At 44.9% G+C, this 13,946-nt stretch overlaps 1 protein-coding gene across 1 annotated transcript in view; it reads left to right on the top strand.

The window, feature by feature from the left end:
* LOC121282851 (mucin-2-like) overlaps window positions 1-13,946 on the top strand; it is a 261,009-nt gene that overhangs the window by 22,763 nt on the left and 224,300 nt on the right. The window contains exons 12-16 of the mRNA XM_041196665.1: window positions 1,068-1,205; window positions 1,318-1,482; window positions 8,523-8,617; window positions 9,175-9,301; window positions 13,641-13,893. Coding sequence (XP_041052599.1) covers window positions 1,068-1,205; window positions 1,318-1,482; window positions 8,523-8,617; window positions 9,175-9,301; window positions 13,641-13,893 — 778 coding nt within the window. The remainder of the gene's footprint in view (window positions 1-1,067; window positions 1,206-1,317; window positions 1,483-8,522; window positions 8,618-9,174; window positions 9,302-13,640; window positions 13,894-13,946) is intronic.

The following is a 13,946-nucleotide window of genomic DNA, read 5'->3' as shown; positions in this document are numbered from 1 at the left end:
GGATCAGTGCTGGAACCACTGTTTTTCACCATTTACACAAATGATTTGAATTCAGGAAGTGGAGTTGCAGTATTAAAATCTGCAGCTGACTCCAACTTGAAGAATATTGGTTCAAATCTTTAGGTCTCTGGTTTGTTGGAGATAGGGCATATAACTGAGATGCAGCCTCCCACGGAAGCTGCCTCTGATGCATTGGCAGACTCCTGACACAGCAGAGGACCTGTACAATGCCGGAGACTTGCCTCCTTCTGTCAAAATGGCTGTTAATTGAGGCCTTAGCTGTCTTAATTGCATGCCCACCTCCTATGGGTGGGCAGCTGACTCCCGATACAGCTAGCCCCAGAAAAGTTTGCCCAGAGGTGGTAGCACATTGGAGAGCTTTTCTGATACGCTGCATTCTGAATTTCCATGCCTCCATGGGACTGGGAAAAATCTGGCTTAGGTCTTCGTGATTTTCTGAGTGATTCATTTGGCTTTTGACTGAAGTAACTGAAGCACACCAGTGGAAACACCATGGAATTTAAACCCTAATGTCTAAGTCCAGACATTTGAGATAATCTGAGGCATTGATGGTTCCGTAATGTTCAGCATCATTCGCGGCTCCTTGGTACTAAAGCAGTCTGTGTCCCTATGCAGCAAGACCTGCACAACATTCAGCCTTGGACTGATAAATGGCAAGTAATGTCCATTCCGCACAAGTACCAGGCAATGACCATCTCCAACAAGAGAGAATCTAACCATCTTCCCTTGATGTTCAATGGCATTATGATTGCTGAATCACTGTACAAAAGAACTTTTAAAAATCCCACAGATAAATATACTTTAAAGGGCAAAATAAATCCTTTTCATTATTCTTTTAGTGAGTTTTAAAGCAAATATGGAACAAAGGAAATAGTCATTTGGTAGTGCAGAACTTGAGTTTTGCTGAAAAAAGAGACATTTTTGGTCTTGTCTCTTTTTCAGCAATTTCAAAGTAATTAAATATTTACTTCTGACTGCAACTTTTTACTGGTTCGGTAAAACCCTTTATATATGTTCTTAAATATCCAACTTTCCTGTTTTCACAGCCAATGTCACTATATTCAAGCCTTCAAATTTCCATGTCATCTTCCACACTACTTTTGGGCTGCAGCTCCTGGTACAGTTAGTGCCTTTAATGCAACTCTACATAACACTGGATTCTGCCTTCAAGAACCGGATGTGCGGTAAGTTACAATCTAATTTGTACTTTTACTATCCAGTCCTTGTAATAGCCATAAATGCTTCATTACTCTCAGTGTTAATTACACACTGTACAACTTCTTTGTGTTTATTTAGGTCTCTGTGGAAACTTCAACAATGTACTGAATGATGAATTTAAAATAGTCAATGGCCTTGTGGAAGGAACACCTGCTGCCTTTGCAAATACCTGGAAGACCAAAGCTAGATGCCCAGACAGAAAAGATATTCATGAAAATCCTTGCTCCCTCAGTGTTGAAAATGGTTAGTCCATAACTTACTGCTTTTCAGTGGTGAGCCACTTAATGGGGTTCAGATACAGTTACAGGACACCTTAATAGAGTTATGTCAGATTTTGTAACATAAAGCATGTTATTATACATGAATAGTGCTATTAAATACCATACAATAGTTTTTATTTTTGCAAAGCCCCATACCCATAAATAGGCATAATGGAGGATTATGGAGGGCAAACATGGTGTGAATATCAAGGTCCACATGTGTATTTCTACACATGTCTGGCATAGGATGCTTCTGCCAGCAATAGGTAGGAGCTTTACTATAATATAATAGAGCAAAAATGACAACATTTAGACATGAACATCATCTTATTGGTTTAATGTAGAAGTAAAATACTTCTTAATAATGCCTATTAACTGGGTTTTTTGAATGCGCTTTTGAATAAAAAGCTATTTAAAAACACGTCAACCATACATTTTCAGCCCCGTAGGTATCGGGCATCATGGTAGGTTGTGTGGGCCAGGGGGGCAATATGGTGAGAAGGTCAAAACTCGGTTTTATGCCTTTGAAACCAGTTTGTCATCGTCCACTCCAACCATCAATGGTGGGCAGTGTTTCTCACTGCCGCACATCAGGAACCTAACTTCAGCACATTTGCATCTAATTATAAGCCCTACTTGCCGGAATCATCACCCACGTCAAATTTACCGCACATCAGTTTGACTTTAGAACATTGTGCTTCACAACTGCCTTTAAAAGGCTTGCACATGGCAACCTGAGCTTCAAGGGGAACTAGGAGGTGAGTGCACACGACCTTGCATAGTGCTTACGAGAATCGCCCGTAGGATATCAAGGAAGAGGCGATGTGCATTCACAGGGCACACAGGCAGGTCGCTTTTGCCCAGTTGGCTCTCAGTGCTGTGCCAGGGCAAGGGCTTCAGTGTGAATCAAGCCAGGGTTGGGGTGAGGGGTGTTGGGGGGCAGGGGGTTGCAAGGCAACACAGGCTGAAGGAAGTACATAAGCACATGCCAGGGCAGTGGGGATGCGAGGGAAGCGGCCATGCACTTGAAAAAGTTTGTTAAAAGTGAGCGTTCTTCTGCAGCTGAGACCATTCAGCAGCAGCTCCATTGACATGCTTGGAGTCGGGCCTTTGAAGATTTTCCATCCACTCAAGCAACGCAAAAGCATGAAAGTGCCACCAAATGTTCCAGTACTTTTCACTCCTTGGGAGCTGCCTGCAAATTAATTTGTGTTTTAGGGTGCAGCAGAAGCTTGACACTGTCCAGGAGAAAGCAGCCCGCTTGATTGGCACCACATCCATAAACATTCACTCCTTCCACCACCGACGCACATTAGCAACAGTGTGTACCATCTACAAGATGCACTGCAGGAATTCACCAAGCCTCCTTAGGCAGCACCTTCCAAACCCACAACCACTACCATCTAGAAGGACAAGAGCAGCAGATAGATGAGAACACCAGCACCTGGAAGTTCCCCTTCAAGTCATTCACCATCCTGACTTGGAAACATATCGCCGTTCCTTCATTGTCACTGGGTCAAAATCCTGGAACCCCCTCCCTAACAGCACTGTGGGTGTGCCTATACCACATGGATTGTAGCGATTCAAGAAGGCAGCTTACCACCACCTTCTCAAGGGAACCTAGGGATGGGCAATAAGTGCTGGCCCAGCCTGCAACACTCACATCCCATAAATGAATTTTAAAAATTGGCCGACTGGGCAAGTTGTGCAATCCTCTTGCAAAAGGTGGCCATGGCACAGTCACTGGTGGAGGCGCTCAGACCCCCTTGCTATACCTTTATTAAGGTTCACGCTAACAGTGCAGCCTTGCAGCGCAGGTTAGGAGAATGCCTGTGCCTGAGCTGAGAGCACAGCTTGCAGTCCAATGGGCAAAGCTGCCACTAATTGGTCAGGTGGAGTGGGGTGGAGGTGGGTGGGTTTGGACAACCAATGAGTGCACCACACTCTGGCCATCCAAGTGGTGGCCAACACTCTCCTGCATGTGTGAAGGGGCCTTCAGACTTAATTAACAGAGGTCCTTAGTTCACCCAAGCTAACCAACACATCACTCTGTTGGATGCTGCAGGAGGAGAACATCAGGATCATGGAGCCTGGTGATTTAGCGGTATGCCTCATGGCTTTCAGAGAACAAAACAGAGGATGGAGAGAATGGCAGAGATGCCTGGCTCAGCAAAGGGAGGAGCATCTCCCTCAAGAGGAAGGGGTGACAGGACCTGCTGTGCACACAGCTGAAGATCTACAGCGAGCCTTCACTTGTAGGCGCCTCACTAGACCCAGGGTCCATAGATGCCACTTGTCATTCATGCACAAGTGTATCCAGGAGATCACGGATATCACCTTTGCAAAGATACAGAGCTTTGTGCATTTTTCCCAGGATCAAGAAAGCCAGGAGGCAAGACCACTGGGATTTGCGGAGATCTCAGGTTTTCCACAGGTTCAGGGTGTCATTGGCTACACTCATGTGGTGCTTAGATCTCTGTGGCAACAAACAGTCAACTATGACAGCCGCAAGGGTTTCCACTCACTGAATGATCAGCTGTTGTGTGACCACCATAAACACATCCTGCTGGTCTGCGCATGATTCCCAAGAAGTGTACACAACTCTTACATCCTTGGCAGGTCTCAGATCCCTGACATCTTCCAGGGTCCACAGAGGCTGCAGGGTTGGTTCCTCAGGGACAAGGGCTACCCACAGAGGCTGTGGCTGATGACACCCGTGCGGCAGCCTCAGACTGAGGTGCATGCCACGAACCAGACTTTGGTGCAGTACTACATAGGCATTTTGAAAATGAGGTTCCGGTGCCTCAACAGGTCCAGTGGAGCCTACAATGCAGTCCCCAGAGGGCGTTATGCATCATCATCGCTTGCTGCCTGCTCCACAACCTGGTGCTGCAAAGGGGAGCAGACTGACTGAGGGGCAATGAGGAGCTGCACGTATCCTCCGATGAGGAGAAGTTGAAGGGGATGCTGGTGATGAGACCATCGCTCTGGCCTGATGAGGCAGGTGCACTCGGGAGGCCCTCATAGCCGCAAGATACACAGAGGATGATGATGAGATGCAGTGAGGACAGTCCTGACATCCTCAACTTGCATCTGTGAACGTTTGACTCCTGTGTGGCTGATGGCAGTGCACATTCCCTCAGTGCTCAGGCTCATGTGATGGAGGCCCTAATAATAGCTCAATTCCAGGAGGACGATGATAATATGCAGTGAGGACACTCCATATATCTTCACATTTGTGAATGTCTGCCTCCTGTCTAGCTCAGGGGAACTCGCTTGCACTCTGTGATCAGGGTCATATCATGGAGATGCAGCCATGAAACTTTAAATGAATCTGATTCTTTGTCGGCCTTCAGCAACTGATATACCATCAATAGACATATGCTGAAGAGATGAGGGGTCCAGCCCCAACTCAAAGGTCCTGAGAGCACACAGAGAGAATGACGGAACTCTGTGATGCCTGCCCGTGACAATGACAAGCACCATCGAGGTGTAGGCATCAATAATGTGCCCAGTGAGTGTGAAGCCGGACCTTTGCTCTGAAGGTTACACACTGCACAGCCTTGGACTGAGACACCTGCCTTTACCTTACACAGGAACCAAGGTTTCACATCTGAGTGACAAGAACTCTGACTCATGAGAACAAGGAGCCTTGGGCAAGGAGACATTTTTGGGAGTTTATTTACAATAATGAACATTATGTACAAGTGATCAACACCATGCCCAGGCTGTGTAACTCCACGTTCTTAATCTTCCCAAGACCACCACTACATCTTGTTGCTCCCTGGATATCCACAGCAGAGGTGGAGGCAACCTGCTGACTGCTACTCCCTGTTTGTGATGACCTTGGCAGGTATCCTTTGGAGGGCTGAGACTTGGCGGGCTCTGGCCTGCTTTTGGGGTCCTGCTGAGTGGCAGTGGCACCCTCCTTGGCCTGTAGAGCTGGAGCTGCTGGGGTCACAGGAAGATGGGATTGGGATGGGCCGGACTCTCTCGGAGTGCCTGAGCTTGCCTTTGCAGCTCCAGTAACTGAGGTATAACTGAGCCCAGAGACTTGTCATCTGACTCAAACTCAGCAGATTTCTGGCCTCCAGCAGTCGTCCGAGTTCCAGAGACCTGGGAAGTCCCTGCCTCTGCCTGCTGTGAATCAGACAGTGTGATGTGCTCATCAGATTGTGGTCTCGGGGCTACTCTAGAACTAGGTCCCACGGAGGTGTGTGTCTCTGCACTGGTGGAGGTGTGGGTGAGCACTATGACGGGCCTTCAACTAGGGTGTCATCAGATTATTCTTCCGAGGTGAGGATCCAGCAGTGCAATATCCAACTGTTGAAGTTCTGTTGAAGGGTCATGAGGACACGAAACGTCAACTCTTTTCTTCTCCTCCGATGCTGCCAGACCTGCTGAGTTTGTCCAGATGAGGAGGATGCCTGGCATGTGTGGTGCCATAGATGGGATGAGGACATGATCCACAAGGCAGATGAAGGTGTGGATAAGAGAGTGAATGGCAATGTCCCTTGAACTGACATTGAGTGAGATCCCTGTGGATATGTGATAGGTTTGTGAGTGTGTGAGTTAAGAGTGATGAGAAGTGTGGGTTACCCTGGCAGAATGGAGGAGATCATTCATCCTCTTTGGGCACTGGGTGGCTGTCCTCTTTTGACCACCGCTGCCACCGCCTCCCATGCTGGATTGGTGCCCTTGCTTGCTGGTCTTCGCCCAGAACAGGGGGGTAGAGGGCTTCACAGCATCCAGTAGGCCCCCAAGGGAGGCATTGCTAAATTCAGGGACAGCATGTTTCATCCGCAGCCGTGGCTTTGCAGCAGCTTCCGATCCCATAGAGGGAGCTAGCTCTGCGCAGAGGCGCCCTTTAAATATGGCACCTGGATTACTGAAGGCCTGAGGTGACGGTGAGGGAAAATCAGAGGTTGCCCTGCCAATGACCCGCCATGTTTCACGAGAATGCATTATTAATGAGGTGGGACCAAGTGTGGGTCAATATGGAGTAAAAATGCAGCTGACCAGTAAAACATCTTTTCCCCTCCCTGTAACCATACTTTGTGCAAATCTGGGACGATTCCATCTATCCTTACAACCATCAGGTGTCATTGAGATTTTTGGGGGGGATATTTGCTGGGGTTTTTAGGATCTCGAGTTGGACAACTCAGTGGTTAAAGAAAGATTTTGGTATAGATTTCAATATCCCCAACTAACTCTTTGTGTCAGTGGGTGTCTCCTTTTTTTGATTCTGGGATAGCAGCTGTAGCTCACTGGGCCATCGTTCATTGCCCATCCCTAGTTTCCCCTGAGACAGTTAAAAATAAGCCTCCTCCTTGAACGGCTGCAGTCCATGCACTGAAGGAGGGACTCTCACAGTGCAGTTAAGCAGTGAGTTCCAAGGTTTTTGCCCAGCAGTGATGAAGGAGCAGCGATATAATTCAAAGTCATGATGGTGTGTGTCTTGGATGGGAACTTGCAGGTCATGACATTCCTATACACATTCAGCACTTTTTTTTGAGGTGTGCAGTTGGCAGGCTTGGCAGGTGCTGTACTCCATCACACTCCTGACTTGTGCTTTGTTGGTGGTGAAGAGGCTTTGGTAAGGCAGAAAGTGAGCCACCTGCTGTAGAATACACAGCCTCTGACCTGCTCCAGCAGCCACTGGATTTATGTGGCTGTCCCAGTAGAATCTCTGGTTCATGGAGACAGCCAGGATGTTAATGGTGGGGGTTTTAGTGATGGTAACAAGTTGAATGTCTAGGGGAGGTGGTTAGACTTTACCTTGTTGGAGATGGTTATTGCCTGGCACTTATGTACACGAATGTTACTTGTCACTTACCAGCCCAACCAGAATATTGTCACTATCTAAACTATTGGAAGGAAATAGGTGAAGTTAGGCTAGTCAGGTGGCACCACAGGATGAATACTGCCATCTGCCATTAATCTGCCAATCATAAACATATATGACAACAGGCTTACTTGAACTGAACTAAGAAACAATGTACGTTATATGGAGACTGTGGTCCACCAACAAACCTGTGATAGACTGTGTTGCAAGTTGCAAGCTGCTCTGTAGTCAAGTTCCAGAGCAAGCAGTGCTCAGGCAATATTAGTAACATCAGTTAGCCTGAAGTCTCCCCATATGTTTACTGGTTCTTGATGTTTTCTAGATCAGATGGCAGCATCACTTTCCCCATGGATAACCAGCAACAGCAGAACAGGAGTATGATTTTTTGTTGCGAGGGACAGAATACCTCAAAATCCAGGGCATGATTGATTTAACATATGTAGATCTAGATGCTCTGTACACAATAATAGTATATCCAATATAAAAAGGTCTTCTACTTTACTCATTTTCACCTTCACCATTTCCCCAGGATTATCCAGGTGCCAGTGGCTGTGAAGGTGTTTTTATTATAAAACAATCCACCATATGCCCATAATTAGGCCCAGAAAGAAAATTTCAAGGTTTTCCCTGAGGAGCCTGCAGTCCTGGCTCACAACATCTATATCCAGCCACACACATTTGCCAAATGCAAGAAAAAAGGTGCATGTATCAATGACATTGATGAAAGCCTTCAATGAGCATGCCATAGGCTTGATGCATATATAGCAAGAGAGATGCATAGTGAGGTTCAAATATCTGAGTCCGTGTTGATGAGCCTGATGGTAGCCTGAGAAGCAGCCTGATATCAGCCTGAGTTGTCACAATATGATCCATTGTTAGGTGCTGGATTTTTATGTGAGCCCAGACACATCCAGCTCATGCTGCAACAGAACCCAAGGTGAAAATGAACATCAGTATGATGATATACTCTACATGTAGGAGTTTCATACCGAGTAACACAGGGGCTAAAACTCCACAGCAGTCCTGCTGGTCTCCTGCCAGACCTACAGCTGGAGATAAGTGGAAACTCTGCAGAAGTTCTGCCCCATAATGGTTCAAGTGCAGTTTGGAAAAATGTTTTTGCAGCAAATTAATCTGTTAGAAATGTTTACTTTCTCATTTCTCCTTTATTTTTCTAGATAAGTACGCTAAGCATTGGTGTGGCCTGCTAATCGCTGATGACTCTGCATTTTCTCAATGCCATTCGCATATCAATCCCAATCAATTCTATGAGGTACAAAAAGTTCCTGTGTCATTGTATATGATCATTATCACTATAAGAACTGCTGTATTGGTTGAACCAACGTAAAAGCCACAGAGATAAAAACAAAAAAACTGCGGATGCTGGAAATCCAAAACAAAAACAGAATTACCTGGAAAAACTCAGCAGGTCTGGCAGCATCGGCGGAGAAGAAAAGAGTTGACGTTTCGAGTCCTCATGACCCTTCGACAGAACTTGAGTTCTATCGAAGGGTCATGAGGACTCGAAACGTCAACTCTTTTCTTCTGCGCCGAAGCTGCCAGACCTGCTGAGTTTTTCCAGGTAATTCTGTTTTTGTAAAAGCCACAGCTCTGATATGGTTTATGAATTTCTCAACATGGTATTGATGGACACAAAGATGGAAATGATTACAAACTTAGAAATGTGCGACTTATGCACAAGGCTATGCTTTGAATATTCTGTTCTGTGTTGAGTGTTTCTGTGTTGTGTTTCTATTTGAAGGAATATTTATTCATTCGATCTTTATTTACACCGTAAGTGTGAGATAACACTAAGCTTTTATTTTACAGCAATGTAAATATGACAGCTGCAACAGTGAAAAGAGTGAGGATTACATGTGTGCTGCCCTCTCATCATATGTTCAGGCTTGTGCATCTAAAGGCATCATTATTTCAAACTGGAGAGCTAATGTATGCTGTAAGTATAACAATATAAGAAGCTATGAAAGAGAAGTAGACTATTCAGCCCTTTGAGCCCACTCTATCATTCATTTAAGCTGATCATTTACTTCAACATCATTTTCGTGCAGTACCCCTGTATCCCTTGATGTTTTTAATATGTAGAAATCTATCGATCTCAGCCTTGAGCATCCTCAACAATTGAGCCTTCACAGCCCTCTTGGACAGAGAGTTCCAAAGATTCGCCATCCTCTGAGTGAAGACATTCCTTCTCATCTCAGTCCTAAATGGCCTCCCCCTTAGCCTGAGACTGTGTCCTCTGGTTGTAGACACCCCCCCAGCCAAGGGAAACATCCTTCCTGTATCTATCCTGTCAACCCCTGTTAGAATTTTGTATGTTTGAATGAGATCACCTCTCATTCTTCTAGACTCCAGAGAATAAAGGCCCAGTCTATTTAATCTTTCCTGAAAGGACAATCCTTCCATCCCAGGAATTAATATAATGAAACTTCATTGAACTCCCTCTATGGCAAGTATATCCTTCCTTAAGTAAATTTGTGTGCCAGTTGCGGCTCAGATGGTAGCACTCTCACCTCTCGATCAGAAGGTTGTGGGTTTAAATACACTGCAGGGCATGCCAGTGCAATACTGAGGGAGTGCTGCATTGTCAGATGTACTGTCTTTTGGATGAGATTTAAACCAAGGCCCTTTCTGCTCTCTCAGGTGAATGTAAAAGATCCTATGGCATTATTTTGAGGAGGAAAAGCAGCGGAGTTATCCCTGGTGTGCTGGCTAATATTTGTTCCTCAATCAATGTCACAATAACAGATTATCTGGCCATTATCACATTGCTGTTTGTGGGAGCTTGCTGTACGCTAATTGGCTGCTGCATTTCCAACCTTACAACAGCAACTACACTAAAGTGTAGTGCCATCCAGGCAACTTGAAAGGTGCAAGTCTTTTTCTTTCTTTATCTTTGCATCAAGCACAGCCTCTACCAGATTTATAGTAATAACTGTGAAACATTTCTCCTTTCTCTATTGCTGTAGTCTCATATTATATACCGAGAAAAATTCACCAAGGGGCAGTAAAAAGGTAACTGTGAGGTATTAGTGCTTTCCATGAACTAGCATAATGTAATAGGCATTGCACTGACACTGGCTCCACCACACTCTCCATCTTACTGCCATCTGAGGCTGAGGCTGAATCAACTTGGCCTCAACCTTGGCAGATTTTGTCAACCTACATCTTATCCATCAGCAAATCACATTGTTCCAACTCTAAATGACTGCTCATCTCCACCCTGCCTTAGTCTCTTACAACTTCAGGTAACCCAAATATGTTTGTGATGGGCCCAGCAGCCTCCACTCTATGAACTCAAACTTAACCAAACTGGCTGCTCATATCCAGTCTTACTTGCTCATCACAGCCCTCCTCACTGACTAACATTGGTATTCCATTCCCAAAACCATTACTTTAAACTTTGGATCCTCATTTTTAAATCCCCCCTTGGCCTTGCCCCATGTTATTGTATCTGTGCAAGCAGGAAAGTAGAGGCCACAATCAGATCTTATCAAATGGCAGAACAAGTTTGAGGGGCCGATTGGCCTACTCCTGCTCTTGATCAATATGCTCGTATGTATGTTTGTATGCTCAAGCCTTGTGTTCTCTCTGAAAAAATCCATTCCCCTGACTAAAACTTTCTGTGACGTCTTTCCTCCTTCTCCTCTTAGAACGTAAGAACATAAGAAATAGGAGCAGGAATAGGTCACTCAGCCCCTCAAGCCTGTCCTGCCATTCAATATGATCATGGCTGATCTGCCCCAGGCCTCAACTCGTCTTTTATGCCAGCTTCTCACAGCCCTCAACTCCCAGCTTTTGTGGCCACAGTAGTTATATGGCTAGTCCAGTTCAGTTTCTGGTCAATGGTAACCCCCAGGATGTTGATAGTGGGGGATTCAGTGATGGTAATGTCTTGATATCAAGGGCAGTCACTCCCACCTCACCCCTGGAGCTCAGCACTTTTGTCCATGTTTGAACCAAGGCTGTAATGAGGTCAGGAGCTGAGTGGCCCTGGTGGAACCCAAACTGACCATCAGTGAGCAGGTTTTTGCTACGCAAGTGCCGCTTGATAGCACTGTTGATGACCCCTTTCATTACTTTAGTGACGATGGAGAGTAGACTGAAGGGGCGGTAATTGGCCAGGTTGGATTTGTCCTGCTTTTTGTGTACAGGACGTACCTAGGCAATTTTTCACATTTTGAGTGATCCAATTTTTCTATAAATAACTGTACAGAAAACTCGAGATAGGATGAACTCAGAGGGTTAGTTTATTTTCACACGCTCAAATGCGAGAGCAAAACAGTAAAGGTGAATAAAGAAAAACAGTAAAGGTGGAATAAAGAAAGAAAGATTTACAGGGCAAAGACCACAGACAAAAGAATTATTGTTTCACATGCATCCAGAATCAAAGTCCAATGGTATATGCCTTCACAGAGGTTGGCAGGCTGAACTGACACTAGATAATTTACTTTTCCAGTAGAGTTGACTTCCATGATGAGAAAGGCAGACAGAGATGAATCAGTCTTGTAGGCGATGGTACAGAAGTTCCTGTCAAAACAGTGTAGTTGGGGTCAAGCATTCAAACCTGGACAGAACCCCTTTTCTGTGTTGCTGCTAGGTAGATGAGAAGATAGCAGACTGAGCTTTGCAGCTTCACAAGGCAATATTATAGGTTCCAGCAGCTAAGGTGGGGAGAGGGGGTGGGGGTGGGGGGAAAGGGGGTCATGTCACATGACTTCCACCTCTCCACTTTGGTGTTGACAAAGGGTGTGTATCCTTTTTTTTGTCTCTGTGAATGTTAATGTTGCAACCATTAAGTTTTGAACGGGAAGTTGCAGGGTCCTTTGTTCTGGCAGACAAATCGGCTCCAATTGGCCAGGTCTGGCTCATGTAATGTATATGGCTTATGTGTAATTTACTTTGAATTTGGTCTCTGCAGCCCAGAGGGGGTCATTGGGGTCTCTTTGAAATAATGAGGTGCAAATTGCTTCAATACTGCCAAATAGCTCCTTTTGTGCATGGTTACTGACAGACATAGCTGCAGCCATTTTAAAAGTCTTTGTCCAGTTTTTAAAATTTTAGAAAGTAGCCATGAGGATATTATATTTTATAAAAATATAGAGTGTGAGGTCTTGGCCCTTGGAAGTATTTATAAAACATCTTTGGGCTTTCCTTGATTTTATACCAATATTTTTTTCATGCCTTCTCTTTGCTTTCCTAATTTATATTCCCCTAGGCCTTCTTCAGTATTAAGCTCTCACATCTGACACAAGCTTATCTTTTTTGCTTTATTGTATGCTATATGGCGTTTGGCCTGCAGGGGTGTCTAGATTTGGGAGTCCCAGCCTTTTCCTTGGTGGGAATGTATTTGATCTGAACTCTCACTATTTTTGCCTGGGAATGACACGGATTTACCTTCAAATAGCAGTTCCCAGTTCACTTTTGCTAGATGACATCTCAACTTATTAATATTAGCCTTTCCCCGATTTAAAACTTTTACCCTTGGTCTGTCTATTTCCTTTTCCATTAACTACATTACATCTAACTGCTCTCCCATTGATACCCCTTCCACCTGCCCAGCTTCATTTCCTAAAACCAGAATTGCCCCATCCTCACTCTTGTTGTGTTTGCTATGTTCCTGCTAAAAAAAAGTCCTCCTGCAAGCATTTTAAGGATTTGGCACCTTCTCTATCTCTTACACTGATTTTAACCCAGTTAAATCCCCCACTGCTCTTCTCTCGCTTTAACTGTTTAGGGGTCTATAGTATACCCTCAGCGGTGTGATTGCCCCTTTTTGTCCCTCAGTTCAACTCATATGGCCTCATTTGATAATCCTTATAGTATTTCATCCCCCATTCACAGCTATGATTGTTTCTTTAACCAATATTGCATCCATCCTTTTTTTATCCTCTTCTCTATCCCACCTGAGAATCCTGTAATCAGGAATGTTGAGCTGCCATCCATGCCCTCTTTTAACCCACATTTCAGTCATAGCTGTGATATCATACTGCCAAGTGTCTACCTGTGTCCTCAACTCACCTACCTTATTCGCTAGATTCCTTGCATTGGAGTATATATGAATAATTAGTGAAAAGTTCCCTTGTTGTCCATTTTCTAGCCTTTGTTTACTCTGCCCACCATACTTATATGTCAGTGGTTGATATAGCATAACACATTGTGGTAAAATCTGCCACTCTGAAGCAATATTTTTCAAAAGGTATTATCTTTATTTATTTTAGATTAATTGGAAATGAAGTTTGGGAATTCTTCAAGTTGTCTGTGTTTATTGATTGCAGCCAAATACACTATCTGTCCCAAGACTCTGGTCTACAGCTACAATATGACAAGCTGCCATCATACTTGCCAGACCCTAGGAGCACCAGATAAAACATGTGAGATTGACTTTGTGCCAGTGGATGGATGTGGTTGTGCTGATGGGACCTACATGGAGGACACTGGTAAATGTGTACCACGCTCCAATTGTCCATGCTACCACAGGGGGTCGGTAGTGCCAGCAGGAGAGGTCATCCATGAGGAGGATGCCCTGTGGTGAGCCTTTGAAGCTAATTAATGATTTAACTGAGGAGAGAAGTCTCTGAATT

Source organism: Carcharodon carcharias, chromosome 10, assembly GCF_017639515.1.
Source record: "Carcharodon carcharias isolate sCarCar2 chromosome 10, sCarCar2.pri, whole genome shotgun sequence".
Lineage (NCBI taxonomy): Eukaryota > Metazoa > Chordata > Chondrichthyes > Lamniformes > Lamnidae > Carcharodon > Carcharodon carcharias.
This window is presented reverse-complemented; position numbering and strand designations above follow the sequence as displayed.